The 18,571-nt window shown below is 44.1% G+C and overlaps 1 protein-coding gene across 1 annotated transcript; it reads left to right on the top strand.

The window, feature by feature from the left end:
- The first annotated feature begins 4,503 nt into the window (after nucleotides 1-4,503).
- FZD1 (frizzled class receptor 1) lies at nucleotides 4,504-7,090 on the top strand. Its single transcript, XM_033165267.1, has one exon. It carries the CDS (start codon nucleotides 4,963-4,965, stop codon nucleotides 6,754-6,756), a length of 1,794 nt encoding a protein of 597 aa, XP_033021158.1. The 5' UTR covers nucleotides 4,504-4,962; the 3' UTR covers nucleotides 6,757-7,090.
- Nucleotides 7,091-18,571: the final 11,481 nt, after the last annotated feature.

The following is an 18,571-nucleotide window of genomic DNA, read 5'->3' as shown; positions in this document are numbered from 1 at the left end:
CAGCAATCATTTAAATATATTCATTTTCTCAACATAGAATGTCCTGCACTGTGAATTTTCAAGTACCCAGGAGTTAGTGTATTACAGATTTTTTATTATTTAAAAAACCAGATAAACTAGATAGGTAATGATATTCTATTTCAAAAAGATGCCTTTCTTCCTCTATTCATTATAACTAGATGTTGGTAGTAACTTTTTTGAATGTGGGACAGCACTGCTGGGAGAAAGGAAGTGGCCTAAATATTTAGTCTGAGATCTGTCTGTAAGACAGAAAATAAAATGTTCTAGCTATTGACTGCAACAGAGTCAAAACAGAAGCTGGAAGACATTCTCTCCTAATAGACTTGATTCCAGCTTGTTTTGTTTCTGTGCAAGACAGGCTCCAATCCTACATGCACATACCTGGGAGTAAGTGCCACTGAACTCACTAGGACTTCTGAGTGAGTAGACAACCCGAGGAACCTGTGGTGCACAAGCTACAAATTGATTTTCAGAGCAGGATGTAGAATCCTAGGTTCCTTTATCTAACTTATATAGTCACACATTTTACTGGGGGTGTATGTTTTTGTTCAGAATGTGGTATTCCGTTTTCACTTGGGAGTTGGTTTCTGTGAGCAAAAGGAAAGAGTTTGAACTTAAGGGGAAACTTATGGTGTGATGGGGAAGTAAATGAAAGTTGAAATGGAATTTTGTGTAATTCCAAGGAGTGCCTTGGAAAACGGCCCAATAAACATGTATAGGATTCCATTGTAAATGGGTCAAAATTAAACGTGGCTCCGTGTTTGTGAATGCTCTCCCCAGGGAGGTTCATCTTCAGGCACCAGGCAAAAAATGGACCTCTTCAACCAGGCCTTTGGGCTGATTGGTATTCTATGGCCTTTAAAATGTGTTTGTGGAAGGGAGCAGTTATTGTTTTAGCTATTTATTTTGTGCTTCTATCCTGTAATTTTATCTTGTGAACCACCCTGAGATATTTGGATGAAGGGCAGTATATAGATCTAAAAATAAATAAATGACGAGTTAGGATATAAGTTAGAAAAATCCCAGCTTTTGGGACCATTGGAACCACCTCCCAATGAATCTTATTTGGATCTCTCTTTTTTGGAAGAAACTGGTCAGATGGTTACAGGTTTTCCATGAGGACTAAGAACTTCACCTCCCCCCCCCTTATTTCCTTTTTATGAAAACTGATATTGTCAGGATGCTGCTCCAGTTGTTAAAGTCACATGTCCTTCTCTCCTGTGCATAGCTGTCAACTTTCCCCCCTTTTTAAGGGAAATGCCCTTAAGAGAGCCAGTGTGGTGTAGTGGTTAAGAGCGGTAGACTCGTTATCTGGGGAACCGGGTTCGCGTCTCCACTCCTCCACATGCAGCTGCTGGGTGACCTTGGGCTAGTCACACTTCTCTGAAGTCTCTCAGCCCCACTCACCTCACAGAGTGTTTGTTGTGGGGGAGGAAGGGAAAGGAGAATGTTAGCCGCTTTGAGACTCCTTCGGGTAGTGAAAAGCGGGATATCAAATCCAAACTCTTCTTCTCTTCTTCTTCTTCTTATTCCAAATAGGATTCCTCGCAAGAAAAGGGAAAAGTTAACAGCTATGCTTCTGTGGCATAACCAGAGTTATGCTGCTATCTGGAGTCTTTGTTTAATCTCCCCAACTGTTACTGCCCAGCAAACTACACTCCTAAAACTACTTCTGGCCAACTGGGTGGAGTCTTGCTACAATCTGATGACTTGTTTAGGAAGGGAGATGGGTCAATTGTTTCTCTCTGCACCTTGATTCATACAATTCACTACCATATTCAAGAAGGGAAGCCTAGATCAGCAGGTGTGTTTTGTTTTATGAGGCAATACACTTGGGTGGAGCAGTGAAGTTGTCAAGAGTGTGAAGTGGGAGGTTAGAAAGTCCTAATAAGAGTTACCACCAAGTATGGCCATTGTAAATATTGTTTAGATGTGTGTGAAACACTAAGCTTACAAAGTGATATTACACATCTATGTACTGAGAGGTGGAAGGTGGGAAAGAGACAGAGACAGAGAGAGATTCTTGCTGAACCCTCAGATTCGTACTACTTGCTTCCACAGGAACCAGCATTAGTATGGAAACAACCTTGATTGTGTAAACACTTGTTCCCAGCCCAGCTTCTTTGCTACCAGTTATTTTGAGTTTACCTTTTGTCCTTGGCACATCCTCCCTCCCATCCCAAGAGTTTGAACTTGTCATGGAAACCTTAGAGGACCCACTAGTTACTGGAAGCTAGCTACTGCCATGTGTATACTACTTCCCACAGTAACAGTGGAAACGCAGAGCAAATGGGAGTGTGTAAACAGGCTTACAGCCACATTTACCCGGTAAAGTTATCAGATGATCCCAACACATATGCTGAAGTAAGCTAGCCCAGTCCCATGTGCAAAAGCCATGGCATCATTCGACTTGTTTATACGTTCAGTCAGCATGTGAAGGGGCTCTACATATGTACCCCTCCCCCACTACAAAGGTGCCCCCTGATTGGCCCAGGATTCCTCCTTATGTCGAAGAGCTCATTGCCTACAGAGCCCCTTCACAGGCTGGCTAAGCACAAAGACAACAAAGAGGCATGGCTGCTGTACACATGGGCAACAGTGGCATGAATTGCATGAACCTTCCTATTGTCTCTAACAAGAACAGCAACAGGAAACTCCTGATTCCAGCTAAACACAACTAAGTCCAGTGCCACCTAGTGTCTAAACATTATAATTACAACTTATCCTCCTTGTAGCATTACAGTACAGCTTTCGGACCTGCTGCATTAGCCTGAAGTCCCAATTCTTGCAAAAGTCTTGATCTTATTTGTGGGTGAGGGATGTATTTTTGAAACTAAAGCTAAAACTACCTCTAATTTTTTGCTGACAGACCAAGCACAGTGAGATCTATGTCTGTCCTTCAGCTATGCATTTCTTTTGCTGTTTCTGCCTAACCTCACACACTTGGAAGTGATCAAACATGTGCAAGACACTATTCAGTGGGCACAACACCACCTAACTCTAGTAAAAGTAACCCGAGTACCTTGAGAAGTTATGCATTCATGCAGCACTGAGTTAAACTATGAGACTCATTCCCAGTGAAGGCAGTGATGGCCACCAGCTTGCATGGCTACGAGGCATGGTAGCTATGCTCTGCATCCACAGTCAGAGGTGGTAATATAGTATTACCAATTACCAATTATTAATGCTTCAGAATATCAGCTTCTAGGAACCACAGGAAGGGAGAATGCTCTTGTGCCCAGGTTTTGTTGCTGATACCCCAGAGGTATGTATGGTCACTGTGAGAACAGGATGCTGGACCCTTAATCCCAGAGGGGCCCCAGAAGTGATTTTAGTCCTCATTGCTTAACATTTTTGGGTCTAATACACCCACAATTTGTGTCATACAATTCAAACTGGTGTGTGTGTGTGTGTGTGTGTTTACTGTATTTCAACAATCCCAAAGTTAGAGAGTCAGTAGTGGTGATCTGTCATGGAACAACCCTACTGAATATTAACAGTGGTTACCCAGACCTTGTTGCTGGTTGAAAAGTGGCCCCGTAACAGTTCAAGCTTCAAGGCCCCCAACATGTAGATTCACTGCTGGCTGGAATAAATGAGCCACTGGACTAAAGGTTCTTCTCACGTTCTCATGTTTGTTTGAAAGCCAGACACACTCAATTCCACCCAGGTAATTATGTACAGCATTTGATCTGGGCCACAAAAGTTGGTTCCGAATATTTATTTTTGTTTTTATTTTGGTTGGGTCTTCAAATCCTTTGAGGTATTTGCCCAATTTTACCTCCCAGCCTGACATCAGTCCCTCCAGCGATGATGTGTTTTGCAAGTTCTTGGATGGATGGGTGGGTGGGTGGAGGGAGGGAGGGAACAGCTGTCATTTTAAATGTTAATTTCTGGGAAGAAACTGACTTAATGTTTGGTTCCTTTAAAAAAAAAAAAACCATAACCGTTTCATGTAGACTTTACAAGTGTGTTTAAGGGCGGGCGGCTGGGAAGAGAGCGCTGAGTAAGGAGCGCCAAGAGGCCGCCTCTAAAGACTTCCCTGCGTCAGGTTACAATCATTTCAAGTGAAGAGTTTTTGGTGGTTGAGGGTTTTGTCGTTTTTGTTTTATTGAAAGCTGCTCAGCAAACGAGCGTCTACCTTCAAGTTGCGATGCTCTAAAACTTTGCTCTATAATTCACAAACATACGTCCTTGTCTTAAGTCTTCTCCTGCCCCCCCCCCTTGTATTTGATTAAAATGCGAACCACCGAATTTTTAGGCGTAGAAAGGGGAAGAAAGCAATTGTCTGCTCCCTCCTATTCATTAGCTGCTCACACAGCATATGGGCCTATTCTTTTTAAGGCAAAACCCAACAAGCTTGGCCTCCCCCCCCCTCCCGCTCCCCCTCGTGTCCTGGAGGAGAAGTTGGAGGAGGAGCGAGGCGGGAGGGAGGGCGGAGAGAGAGAAACCGTATCGGACGACCTCCGCCTCCTCCTGCGCTTGGAAGCGGGGAGTGTTGTTGGGCGACGGTCCCTGACGCAGGGAAAACTTAGGCGTCGGTTTCAAGGCTCCTCCCTTCTGGTGAAAGGCAGACTGCGGGGCGCCTGGAAACCGGTTCGAGGGAGAGAGGGCTTGAGGGATTGCCACAAATGGTCAGGCGGCAGCGGTGGCGGAGAAAGAAGAAGAAAAGGCGGCGGTAGCAGCAGCAGCAAGAGCTGGAGCTGGCGCGCTCTGCCTGGCAGGCGAGAGAGAGAGCAGAGCGCGCTGGCGGCGCGGCGGAGGGACGTGCTCGCGGGGTGGCCCTCGCCGTCCTCCTCTTCCTTGCAGCCTCCCCTGCAGGAGGCTCAAGTTTGACCTGGCAGGAGAGGAGGTGAAAGGCGGCGGCAGAAGCAGCAGGAGGGACCTGGAGAGGGAGGAGGCGGCGGCGGCGGGAGCAGCAGCCAGAGGACCCGGCGAAGTATGGCAGAGAAGTGGACTCGGCAAGTTTGCAGCGGGGCCGAGGCGGAGAGGGGCAGCCGGGCCGGCGCTCTGTCCCCGCGGCCGCTGCTGCTGCTACTGCTGCTGCTGTGCACGGAGGCGCCGGTGCTTCCCGCTCTGGGGCAGCAGCAGCAGCAGCAGTACAACGGCGAGCGGGGCATCTCGGTGCCGGACCACGGCTACTGCCAGCCCATCACCATCCCCCTGTGCACGGACATCGCGTACAACCAGACCATCATGCCCAACTTGCTGGGCCACACCAACCAGGAGGACGCGGGCCTGGAGGTGCACCAGTTCTACCCGCTCGTCAAGGTGCAGTGCTCGGCCGAGCTCAAGTTCTTCCTGTGCTCCATGTACGCGCCCGTGTGCACCGTGCTGGAGCAGGCGCTGCCGCCTTGCCGCTCCCTGTGCGAGCGGGCGCGCCAAGGCTGCGAGGCGCTTATGAACAAGTTCGGCTTCCAGTGGCCCGACACGCTGCGCTGCGAGAAGTTCCCCGTGCACGGCGCCGAAGAGCTCTGCGTGGGCCAGAACACCTCCGAGCGCGGCACGCCCACGCCCTCGCTGGGACCCGAGTTCTGGACCAGCAACCCGCAGCTGCGGCCCGGCGGCGGCGTGGCAGGAGGCGGCGGCGGGGGCGGCGGGAGCCACCTGGCGGAGCGGGCGGGCAGGTTCACCTGCCCCCGGGTGCTCAAGGTGCCCTCCTACCTCAACTACCGCTTCCTGGGCGAGAAGGATTGCGGGGCGCCCTGCGAGTCCGGGCGCCCCTACGGGCTCATGTACTTCGGGCAGGAGGAGCTGCGCTTCTCCCGCACCTGGATTGGAATCTGGTCGGTGTTGTGCTGCGCCTCCACCCTCTTCACCGTGCTGACCTACCTGGTGGACATGAAGCGCTTCAGCTACCCAGAGAGACCCATCATCTTCCTCTCGGGCTGCTACACGGCGGTGGCGGTGGCCTACATTGCAGGGTTCCTGCTGGAGGAGAAGGTGGTGTGCAATGAGCGTTTCTCCGACGATGGCTCGCGGACTGTGGCGCAAGGCACCAAGCGGGAAGGGTGCACCATCCTCTTCATGATGCTCTACTTCTTTGGCATGGCCAGCTCCATCTGGTGGGTGATCCTCTCCCTCACCTGGTTCCTGGCGGCTGGCATGAAGTGGGGCCACGAAGCCATCGAGGCCAACTCCCAGTACTTCCACCTGGCTGCTTGGGCTGTGCCTGCTATCAAAACCATCACCATCTTGGCTCTGGGGCAGGTGGATGGGGATGTGCTCAGTGGCGTCTGCTTTGTGGGCATCAACAATGTGGATGCCCTGCGGGGCTTTGTGCTGGCTCCTTTGTTTGTTTACTTGTTCATTGGCACTTCTTTCCTCCTGGCTGGATTTGTCTCCCTTTTCAGAATTCGGACCATCATGAAACACGATGGTACCAAGACAGAGAAATTGGAAAAGCTGATGGTTAGAATAGGGATCTTCAGCGTCCTGTACACAGTGCCTGCCACCATAGTCATTGCCTGCTATTTTTACGAGCAAGCATTTAGGGAACAGTGGGAAAGGAGTTGGTTTGCTCAAAGCTGCAAGAGCTATGCCATCCCTTGCCCCAGTAACTACCACCATCCGCCCATGAGTCCTGACTTCACCGTCTTTATGATCAAGTATCTCATGACTTTAATTGTAGGCATCACTTCTGGCTTCTGGATCTGGTCTGGGAAAACACTCAATTCCTGGAGGAAGTTCTATAGCAGACTCACCAATAGTAAGCAAGGGGAAACTACAGTGTGAAGCTCTCACACCAACCAGAGATAGCTGGCAAAGGAACTTGCTCTCTGCTCGCAGTCCCAGCCAGAGAGTAAAGGAGAGAAAGTGGTCACATAGGTGCTGTCTAAAGTCTTCTGACTTTTCTCTCCAGCCCACAGGGGACTGGATGTAAAGAGGCTGGTGCTGGTGGAGAAACAGACCTTATTCCCCTTGACTCCTGTCTTCTACTGGACTAATTTTTACTGTAAAGTTGGGAATGTGGATCTGAGGTTGTAAATAGCCTCTGTAACATTTTGTAAGTATATTTGTATTTAAATTGCAAAGTTCTCACTTTTGTAAGTATTTAGAACTTTTTTAACCTGTTTGCAGCCTAGCCTTTCCTCTTTCTCTCTCTCTCTCTTTGAAGAAAGGAGAAAGAAAATCAATGTTCTTTATTTTATTTGCAAAGCTGATATCATAGGAACCAAAATGAGCCCAATAGCTTTCCTTTCTTCACCTCCTACCCCACACGTCATGGTAATAGTTGCGTGTCAAGCTGCTTACATCCAGGATTAAGGATAACAGATTCATAATTTGACATATGTTATAAGTTGCCCCACTGATACCAGTAGAATGAATGGTTTCAGGAAAATTGTCTGGGTAGGCTGCACGGCTGACTTGATCTGCGCTGCAAGACAAATATAGGGAGTGGAAAAGCCTTAACTCCCATCTCTGCTCAGCATGACCTGAAGGAATAAAGGAGCAAGCAGTTTTACCTGTTCCACCCCACCTGGGGAGGAGTATGGGAAAGGGAACTGCATGTTATTATTACCCAACTGTATTGCCTAGCCCTTGCCTAAGAAAACTCTCTCTCCACCACCAAACTCTTGGTGAGAAAGTTTCCTAAGCTCTGCCTAAAGGTGTGACCTGTTTTTAAGTACAGTGGTATGAAATTGAAAGGTTGGGAGTGATGTTTTCTCACCAGCTGCTCCTTTACACACACCTGCCCATTTTAAAGAACTGTTAACTTTTCTCTTAACTTTGTTAATATATTGAATGGGCAGCCTGCTTTTTAAGCCTGTAAGAGGCAGATTCTACTTTCTATGGAAATACGGCCATTGGTTGTAATTGTTAATCTGTAGTGAGGACGAGGTGGTCCATTTTGATTGTGATTTTGACACTCCATATCTTAATAGCCTGCTCTTTGGTTAGATTTTTTGTTTTTCTGTTTAATGAGTTTGCTGGGAGAGAGCCATCAGGAAAAGCGCTATTGAGCTGATTTTTTTTACAAACCTGCTCAGTATGACCAAGAAGAAGGGGTGACATAAACCCAGTAAAAGATCTCTGCAGCTTGGATTATTCAGATTTTCACAGCATTTATAACACTGACATTTCATTTCTACATATCTTCATAACTGGTGGGTTTTAATTCCTTCTTGTTAGTAGGTGAATGAAAGGCATGGTGATTTATGCCGCCAAGAAAAATAGATTTCAGTTGAATGATAGGGTGTGAGACCCCAAAGAATCTACAAGCCTGATGTTTCAATATAGTAATTTATATGTAAAGCTAAAAGAGCCTGTGTATGATTGGTCTGTGTTCTCTCTGAACTGTTATGGCTCATATTTCCTTAACAGGCTTATACAAGATGTGTCAATTTTAACTGGCAAACACCTTTTAATATTTAATCCTTTGTATAGCAGCAGACTTGCTGCTCTTCCGATTGTACTGTTTCAAACTTCTTTTTATATAAGCAGCTGTCATAAATATTATCCATGACTTAACCTTACCCTAAAATGCATAGCTATGTGAATTTGGTATGCATTTCCTTCTGTTCACTATTGCAAGATCAACTATATTTATAGAGGAATAGAAGTTTATATATAAATATATATAAAATTCATATTTTTAATTTCTTTGAAATAAATTGAGGTTTTGTACAAAATTGTCTTGTCCTTTTAACATTCTTCATAGAAATTTAAAATGCGCATCCTGTGATGTTTTAAAACTAAAGCTGTACGTGCTTCCTCCCCATCAAGCAAAACATGATACATTGTATACCTCTTTTCCTTTAATTTAAACCAGTCTTTAAATGTACATAAAACTCTAAAATTCTATAATTCTATAATGTGATCTGCGTACAGCTAATGAGGAGTAGAGCTGATGGTGTAAATTTAAAACTTGTTTCTTCTGTCACAGAAGATAAAAGGCTTATAAGTGTTTATTTCTTTAAAATGTCAATTTGGTGCTCTTTTGTGGCATGCTTGCTCCTTTAACACCAATATATGAAAAATTTCACACTGCTCAAATTGCTTTTAGAATTTATGTTCACGGAATATCAACTTTAGGCAATGCATTTAGAATGCTTAAGTTGGCTACAACAGTAACATGGTTAAATAAGGGTGAAGTGCCTATTTCTGTTCTTTGTAGGGGAGAAAAATATCCTCTTTCACAGTGGTTCATCAGTGATCAAAATAAATATCCTAATGAAATTGCATTTTAAATAGCATTTACTGGCTTTAGGAAATGTTATATATAACCAATAGTACTAAAAGAAAACCATGTAAATGGCAAAGTATGTGATAACACGATGGTACTGAAACTTATAGAATACAGATCCGGACGGCACAGAAACTTTAAAAACAGAATATAGAAAATTTTGCAGTAATTTTAAGAGAATAAAAATGCAAACAGTTAAAAATACCTTAAACATTTCAGCTCAAATTATGTAAGCAACCACACTTAATTTCATTTGATATGTAGTTCTGTTCTAATCAGATCAATTTTATAGTTCTGAATACATTAGGTGTTTTTAACTGGAACAGTCATATTGAGTCAAAACGCATTATATGATGCATGGAATGAGAGAAGGCCGGGTCCATTTACTCTAAAAGGAATGACTATTCAGGTGTCTGGACCTTAAACTTCATTATCATTGAGTGACTTTCCAGTAAATGGTATTTGCTCAGTTTTTATTCTCTTTAGCACATTTGTGTACATATTTTTCATGCACGTCATGCCCCTCTCATGGCCTTGTTGAAGACGAAGACACAAGGCTGTCTTTCTACAACAATCCTAGGACTGAAAACAACCCCTGTCTGCTTCCTTTAACACAACAGTAGCATAACCTGATTTTTTATGTAATCAATGTACTTCATACTAAATAGAGCTCCTCTGAGGCTCTGCTTTTGTTGCCCCTCTACTGACAGCCATATTACAGCAGCCTAGGCATGGTGGGGTTGGCCACTGAGCCATAACATAACTGCTCCATTTCTTCTTCCTGCTTGCAGCACTGTACATAAGCCATTTCACTGTTTTGCCTTACGCTACACAGATTTGAATTTGTCACCATCCCAACAGTTTCAAACTTTCCAGTTACCATTTCATTTTCAAGTGAAACACATGTTGAAACATTTCCATACCAGTTTATCCCCGACCCTTCACATGCCAATGGTTATGTATTTTGATATTTGAATATGCTTACAAAAAAAGAGCTGTTATTTTCAATTAAAAGGAAGGCCACAATCCATCTAGTGCAGCATCCACTTATTTCACTTAACATTCACCCACTTCACCAACCTGATGCTCTCCAGATGTTTTGGACTGCAACTCACATCAGCCCTAGTCAACCCTTGCACTGATGGGAGCTGTAGTCCAAAACATCTTGAGTGCGCTAGGTTGGTGAAGTCTGTCCTGTGCCTTGCTGCTGCCGACAATAAAATCGTACAGGAAAAGAAGCGAAAAGGACACCAAGGACTCAGGCCTGAGTCCTTGGTGTCCTTTTCCTGGATTATTCTACCAAGAACTCCAACTTCAATTGCTGACAATAAAATAGTGGCATAAGCACATGAGATGAGCTTGCTGAATCAGACCAATGATCCATCTAGTCCAGTTCTCCCAGTGGCTGGCCAGATGCCTGTGGGAAGCCTGCAAGTTGGACATGAATGCAACAGCACTCTGCCCACCTGCAATTCCCAGTAACATGTATTCAGGGTCATAATGCCTCTTGACAGTGAAGGTGGAACATAGCTATCTGATAGGCATGATTCTGTTTTCCCAGGAAGCTTCATTATCTTCAAGGGAATGTTCAAAACAAGCATGCCAATTCCAAGGCGATAATGCTATAGACTTTCATCCCTGCATTGAAGTGGGGTTTTCTTCTGAGTAAAGCTGCACAAGCCAAGTTTCACACAAAAAACAACAGCACTATTTTCAATGCAATCCTAAGCATGCTTACTCTGAAAGAAGCCTTGTTGAACTCAATTCCGTTCAGAGGGCAATGTGGACAGATAGAGCCCCTATGCACTTCTAGAGATTGGAGAAACATTAAGGGGAGGAAAGAATCAGATCCTGTTGGTCCAAGTGCCATGTGAGGATACAGCAATCCTATATCCACTTGAGAGGAAACCATTGTCCTTGACGTGACTTGCTTCTATGCAGACATGACAGGACTAAGCTGCTAATTACTCTATAGCACCACATCACAGTTCCTAACTACTTTCTTCACTGGACCACTAAAGGCACCGCAACTGATGAATAACACCCATTGATTGCACTAAGGAGCACTATCTGTCAGGGGTGCCCACTTGAACAAAATATTGGGAGGGCCCAGGTAAAAGCCCCACCCCACATAATTGATCATGTGAACACCATTTGAATGGCTATGCCCATCAACTTTGGGAGGCCCCAGTCCCCTTAAATATTTTATGGGGGGAGCTGAAGGGACCTCGGCTCCTAGGAGTTGGCTCCTGTGCTATCTGAACATGCTAAGTACTGGTAGCAACTTAGCATGCTTGGTTTGCCTTATAAATTAAGGGACAATTCAAATATGATGGTCACTACATGGAGGCTGAAGGCACACTTATTCATGTAGCCACACCACTTTGCAGGTGCAATATTTAAAAAGTTCTGGTCTATGTACTGATCAAAACCTGTGTAATTATATTATGCATAGCCACAGCGGAACCCTCCATGCAAAGGTATGCAGGCTCAATGCTTTTTAATATTATGGCCAGATTGTGAAGTAATACATAGGTAAATACTTCCTTCTACCTGGTTGCTGTTGAAATTAAATCAAGTATTCCAAGAAGCATGGATAAGTCGATACATTAGTGCTTTATTGCTGCTTTTTTGCACTTTCCCTGTAATGCTGGAAGAGAAATTTAGACTGATATGTACAAGCTTCAGATATACAAATCTGTACATTTGCATGGGGGGTGTCCCAAAAGCTGAAACACAAAGCTGCTGTATGCAACTTCATGGTTGTCCTTACTGTGTTATAAGAGAATGGTGACTGTGGCCTTGTTTGCATGTCACAGCAAACCACAGTTAATGGTCATGATAAAACATAGTAAATAGTTTACCGTGAACGGTGCATTTTTCATCGTCTCCTCCCTGCTAGCATGCAGAGGAAGCAAAACACAATCTCTGGCTGAGCATTACATAAAACCTTCAAGATTGTGGCTTTGTTTCACTGCCAAAAAAACACTGTCTTGTTTGTCAGGAATGAAATAAACCAAGATCCCTGGTTCAGATGCAACATTAAGCCAAGGATTGCCATTTGCTTCTCCAGCGGTGGACTTTGGTATTATGGCGCCCTGTGTGAGGCCAAAATTTGGTATACCCCCTCCCCCCGTCCTTGCACCGTGTTCCCAAAGATGGGTACGGAAGCGTCGAGTTTGGGGAAGAAGGCACGAGGGCTCTGGCAGGGTCCAAGAGCAATCCCACCATCTTCCCAAAGCTGGGAAAGTGATGCCTGGGCTTTGGAAAGGAGGCTGGAGAACTCCAGGACCTTGTCAGAGGTCAGAGTCTTGTGACTCCTTCCCAAAGTCCACCACTTTGCTTACTGGGCTTTGAGAAGGCGACCACTCGGCTCTGCACCCAATGTATGTGCACTGCTTGGACAGCCCAAAATCCACCTCTGGTTTTTACTGCTGTGTACTAGGAGGGGGAGTGAAGCAGATCAGAAAGGTGTGGTCATGGTAAAGTATTAACCATGGTTTACTGTGATGTGCAGGTAAGGCAATGGAATGCACAGTGACCTGTAGCTCTTAGTTTTTATTTAAACTCCAGCATCTACAAGGGCCTAGCTGAAGTTCTTTGCACTGTAGGAAAGTGTCACTGGTTTTCTAAAATGAAGGCTACGTTTAATAAAATGCATTCAGTGTGCGAAGTATGTGGGACTTCAAGATTCTCATAGTTCATTTCAGGAAAGAATGTCTTCTACCTGATGGCCTTACTTCCAGTCTTAGAAACATGTAACCTGGGGAGTTCAAATGCTCACTCAGCCATGAAGCTGAATGGGTGACATAGTGCCAGTCACTAACTCTCAGCCTAACCTGACTCACAGGGTTGTTGTGAGGGTAAAATATGGCGGGGGGAACCAAGTACTTTGACACCCCTGGAGGAAAAGGTGGCAATCAATCTGGCTTGTTACCCCTGTGAGCTTTCATAACCTTATAAAAGGTTATTGTACATTCAGCTCACCTGACTATAGTACTGGCTGACTATGCAATGATCTGTGTGAGGAAAAAGCAAAATGTCTTTCGCACCTCACAGAGAATAAAATATGTCGTTTCAGTGTTCAGAGTACAGAAAATGTGATCATGTTAATTATGGCACATGATTTAAAAAACCGATAGGATGCAGTTTGAGACAAAATAATACCAGTGCTTCTAGGATGCTGTCATTGTCTATTAAAATTAATCAAAACATTGGCATGGGCTTCAGTTTGATATTAGAGCCTGTTCCCAAACACTTTTATATGTAATTACTCCCAAAGGAAGTGTGCTTAGGATTTGGGGCTTTACACTCACAACTACCTTTGGTGTTGCTCATTCTATGACTTTGGCTCCTATTGAATTGGTACATGATAATTTTCCATGAAAAAGGTTGCAGGTTCGATCCCCGTAAGGAACAGCTGCATATTCATGCACTGCAATTGGATGGACGAGAATGTCCTCAGGGTCCATTGCAAATCTACAGTTTTATGATTATATTAATACTGGCAAAGTTCTAGGACCGCCAGGTTGCAAATGGCACACAGCCTTGTTTCAATCCTGTTGACTTCAGTGGGATTTAAACAGCCTAACTACGGTATATGCAAGGTAATAACCTGTTTCTTTGGAAGATATACACAAACCTTGCAGTATACTTTTAATACTTAGCCATAACACAACAATTCACAGATTAAAAACAGATTTTCATTTCAATATTTATTATTTGTTCCTCTCAAAGCAACATCTTGAACTAGGAAAAAAGTTAAAACAAAATAAAAAAATCCTTCCAGTAGCACCTTAGAGACCAACTAAGTTTGTTCTTGGTATGAGCTTTCGTGTGCATGCACACTTCTTCAGAAGTAGTATCTGAAGAAGTGTGCATGCACACGAAAGCTCATACCAAGAACAAACTTAGTTGGTCTCTAAGGTGCTACTGGAAGGATTTTTGTATTTTTTTATTTTGTTTTGACTATGGCAGACCAACACAGCTACCTACCTGTAACTAGGAAAAAAAGTTGTCTGTAGCTTGAAACTGTATTACCCTATTACAGCAGTCATTCTAATTTGGTTCATTTTTACCACTACCCCTATTTATTTGGGATTAATGTAGCAGCCACTGTCATCCTTGGAGGGGGGGGGGGGCTTTGTGCCATAATATTTGCTTGCAAAGAAAGATACTAGCTTAAACCATAAAAAGTAATTTGATCTGTTTCAAAGACATAAATTATCTGTGAGCGAATAAACAACAACAAAAAACCACCCCAATTTTACGAAGAACAACGAGAAAAAAAGATGCTTCATGGTAGGTGGCCTAAACGTGGTTATTCACAGCAATTTTCTCTAGTGCGATTGCTCTAAGCAGTAGAATTAAAATTAAAATTGTAACAAAGAGCTACTGTGTTGGTGATAAAAACCCATCAGCAATTCTGTCCAATTGCTATAAAAACAAATGGAAAGAGCAACCCTCACTCCAGGAACTTTCTGTTCATTTCAATAGGCTTCTGTAGAAGAATCATAGGATTTTATCCTGTATTAGTCCCACCCAGAGTTGAACTATCGGAAATAATGGACATGACTAACTTAGGCCCTGTCATTTCAATGGGTTTCCTCTAAGTATAGCTTGGTTGGATGCAATCTACAGCCACAGTTGGAAGGTAACCTAATGCTCAATGCAGTATCTGCAGTACGGGATACAATACAGCATCCTTGATAGGTGGCAAGCTTCTGTGTAAATACCTCCAGCAAAGGAAAGCCCACCACATCCTGAGACAGCTTGCTCCACTGTCTTTCTGTTAAGGATTTCCTCCTAAAGTTTTGCTGAACTTTCCCTTCCCTGCAATTTTGACCCACAGATTTAAAGCCAGTGTGGTGCAGTGGTTAGAGTGTTGGACTAAGACTTGAGAGACTAGGGGTTCAAATCCCTGCTCACCCATGAAGTTTGCTGGGTGACCTTGGGCCACTCACCGCCTCTCAGGGCTGTTGTAAGGATTACCTGAGGAGCGAGAGAACCATGAGCTCCTTGGGAGAAAAAGTGGAAGTGGAAATTGCAGAATGCACAAAAAGTACAAGTTTCCTACAAAAGAGATGCACAACTTTAGATTCCCAAGTATGCTAAAGAGATCCAATCACTCACTCAGTCAATAATAGTCTAGCCCTCTGGAGCAACAAGAAAAAGTCTGCTCTATCACTTGTGTGACAGCCCTTCAGATATTCCAGGACTGTTTTATGTCTCCCCTTAAGGTTCTCCTCTTTCCATGAAACAAACTTTGCTCTTTCAACCATTCCTATTAAGACTTGGCTTCTGGGCCCTCACCAATGGGGTCACCTTCCTCTAAACATGCTCCAGGTTGCCAATGTCCTTCTCATAAAGCGGCATACAGGACTGGACTTGGTACTCCAGCTGCAGCCCCAACTAGTGCAGAATAAAGCGGAAGTGTTTTTATTATATTATTTAACCAAATTATAATACTGCTTAATTGCAGTGAAACCTTTAAGTGGCTTACAATATAATATTCAAATAATCAAAAGCATTTGAAAACATTTAAAAATAATTAAAATGAACATCAAAAGAGATTAAAGCACATCTACATGTCTGGATAGGCTTGTCTAAGCAAAAATGATCTAAGCAGGTGCCAGAAATAAAGTGCAGTGCAGTTACAGCAAAGGCACCTGCCTGTTGTCAATAGGCAGGGTGTTCTGAGTGTAAATGCTGCCACATTAAAAGGTCAATTTATTACAACTGGAGGATAAGTATTTCAGTGTCACCTGTAACTGTGCCAGCTTCCTGTGACCTGAATTTTAAACATCTACCATGTTCTGCCTTAGTTACCTCTCTTCTAAAATTAAAAACAATAAAATGTTTTAACCTTTTTCATAGGCTCTAGGGATCAATAGATTAGATCACTTTCAGCTGCTGCCTTCTGTATTCCCCCCCCCCCAAAGGTATGAAATAATTTTTGAGATGATGTGGCCAGAACTGTATATATAGTATTCGAATGGTGATGACACCATGATTTTTTATATGTACTTTTTATATACTGGCAGGGTTATTTCCACTCTTTCTCCTAATAACCTGTAAGCATGGAACATGGCCTTTTACTGCTACCAGCTGACATTTTCACTGTGCTCTCTGCTGTAACCCCTAAATCTCTTTCCTGATTAGTTGCTGCCAGTTCAGATCCCATCTATCTATATATGAAGCTTGAAATCTTTTTTTTCGTGCTTTGCTTTACACTTATTTACACAGAACCTCATTTGCCTTAATTAAAACAAAAACAACTTCAAGACATCCTCTTTGGAGTTCTGTGCAGCCTTGAATAGCTTTGTGTCATCTGCAGGCTCGGCTACCTCACTAATTGCTGGTGACACCGGATAATTTTTGAACCAATTTAACAGTCCTGGTCCCAATACAGATTATTTTATGATCCTCTTGAAAGCATATTATTATGGTAACATGCTTTGCCCATGAACATCTCAATTTGGGGGGGGAGGGGGGAGGAATAGGAGCTATGCTACATTAAGCACACATGTGAACCTGCCCTCTAGGAACATAGTCCTTGGAGTGCTGCTGCATTCATTTGAGTTAATGCTAATCAGTACACTGTAAGCAAAGAGAGAGATTATCCAGTTGCTCAGAGTCAAATAGTGCTAAGTATTGCTGATAAAGCAGCTCTTTATGGAATGATTTAAGATTAGAAATGGTGTGGGGAGAACCATCGATAAAATTTTCTCCCTGGAAAACTGGAGTGTAATCAACCAGCGTGTAAATGCTACTATAGTAACCAGACAACGAGGTTCCTTTTCAAGGTGAAACTGAACTGATTCTCCAAGTCCTACAAAACATTACATAATATCCTTAAATATGTTATTTTGGGTGTGACCTTGTCCCAGAATTATGCTGCCTGGGGACTTTTAAGATTTGGGGAAAGCCTAGCTGTGCTGGAGGGATGCCTCATACTGATATGCAGGCAAAACACTCCTGGTATACTTGCCAAAGCTCTAACATTCTTGCTCTCAATGGTAAGGAGCAGTGTCCCCCTGCACAGGGGAGGCACCCATCATTTCCACATCAAAGTCTCGGTGGGCAAAGGCCAGGCACATCACTCCAACCACCATTAGCCAAATGCTCATGAGCACTTATGGCATCCAGAATTGCAAAGCAGAACAAACAAGGCACCATTTACAACTACAACCACCACCAAGAAGAAAGAGGAAGCATACTCACTGGCACTTCTGTTTCTCCCTCACCATCCCAGCGGGCTCCCCAAGCTTCATGGCAGATAGCAACACTTTCCTGTTGCAAAACATGCATAACCAGCCCAAGAAAACTTGATGCCAAAGGAAAACACCATGTGGATATATTTTTGCATCAACCAATCCACTCATGTGGAAGTAGTTGTAGCCACTCACATGGTTTATCACCTGTTAAAGCTGCCACAATCATGTAATTGGTCACAGCTGATACAACAGCCAGGCTAAACTTAGGAACAAATGAGGTGCAATGCCATTCAGACCATTAGCAATTGCATGGATAGCTATGTAACAGTAAATCATGTAACAATAAATCACAGGGGTGGGACATATCAGGATCCTGCCATGGAAATAAGGGGGCCCTGCTGTGGTTTGGATTGGCGGTGCTCTACCTGCTCTTTGCATTGGGCAATAAAATAAAATAAAATAAAATAAAATAAAATAAAATAAAATAAAATAAAATAAAATAAAATAAAATAAGATAAAATAAAATAAAATCTCATTGTTATAGAGAGTAGGGAAGGTTAGGGTTAAATGGTAGAAAATTGATAAAATATTTAAGATGACCCTCTGTTGCAACTCAATAACTTAGTGGCCTTTCCTGCATCCATTCCTCACCCTTCCAAAATGAGCAACCAAGGTTGACCTTTGCAAACCTTGTTTCATCCCTGCCAACATCTGGATGCAGTGTAGGCCACTGTGTCAATTTCACAAGCAAAGACTAACAAAGGCTGGGTCTTGGGCCTTACTGTAGGCTCCTACTGCTCTGTATCAAGTAGGTGGTGGTTGCTAACTATCCACACTGGCGGAGGAAGAGGAGTGCCGGGGGAGCACCCTGCCCCCAGCAGCGCGATCCTAGCTGGGTACCATCGCGGCTGCTCCCCTGCCCACACTAGGTGCCCCACCCACGCGCCCCCAGGATGCACCCCCGCCCCCAGCATGCAAGCCACGCCCCTGTGAGCAGCACACCCCCCAGGACGCGTGCCAGCCCCACCCTCGCCTGCTCTCCGTCCCCCGGTGCCAGAGCATAAAGCTCTGCCACTGACTATCCACTGGACTATTCATTTCAGGGTTTGACACCAGCATCAAAGCTGGGGCATTTGGGTGTCTAGGT

The sequence above is a fragment of the Lacerta agilis genome, chromosome 12, assembly GCF_009819535.1.
Source record: "Lacerta agilis isolate rLacAgi1 chromosome 12, rLacAgi1.pri, whole genome shotgun sequence".
In the NCBI taxonomy this organism is placed as follows: Eukaryota; Metazoa; Chordata; class Lepidosauria; order Squamata; family Lacertidae; genus Lacerta; species Lacerta agilis.
This window is presented reverse-complemented; position numbering and strand designations above follow the sequence as displayed.

Bases quoted from the DNA above. Each gene is read 5' to 3' on its own strand.
- FZD1 (XM_033165267.1), top strand. From the start codon at position 4,963: ATGGCAGAGAAGTGGACTCGGCAAGTTTGCAGCGGGGCCGAGGCGGAG.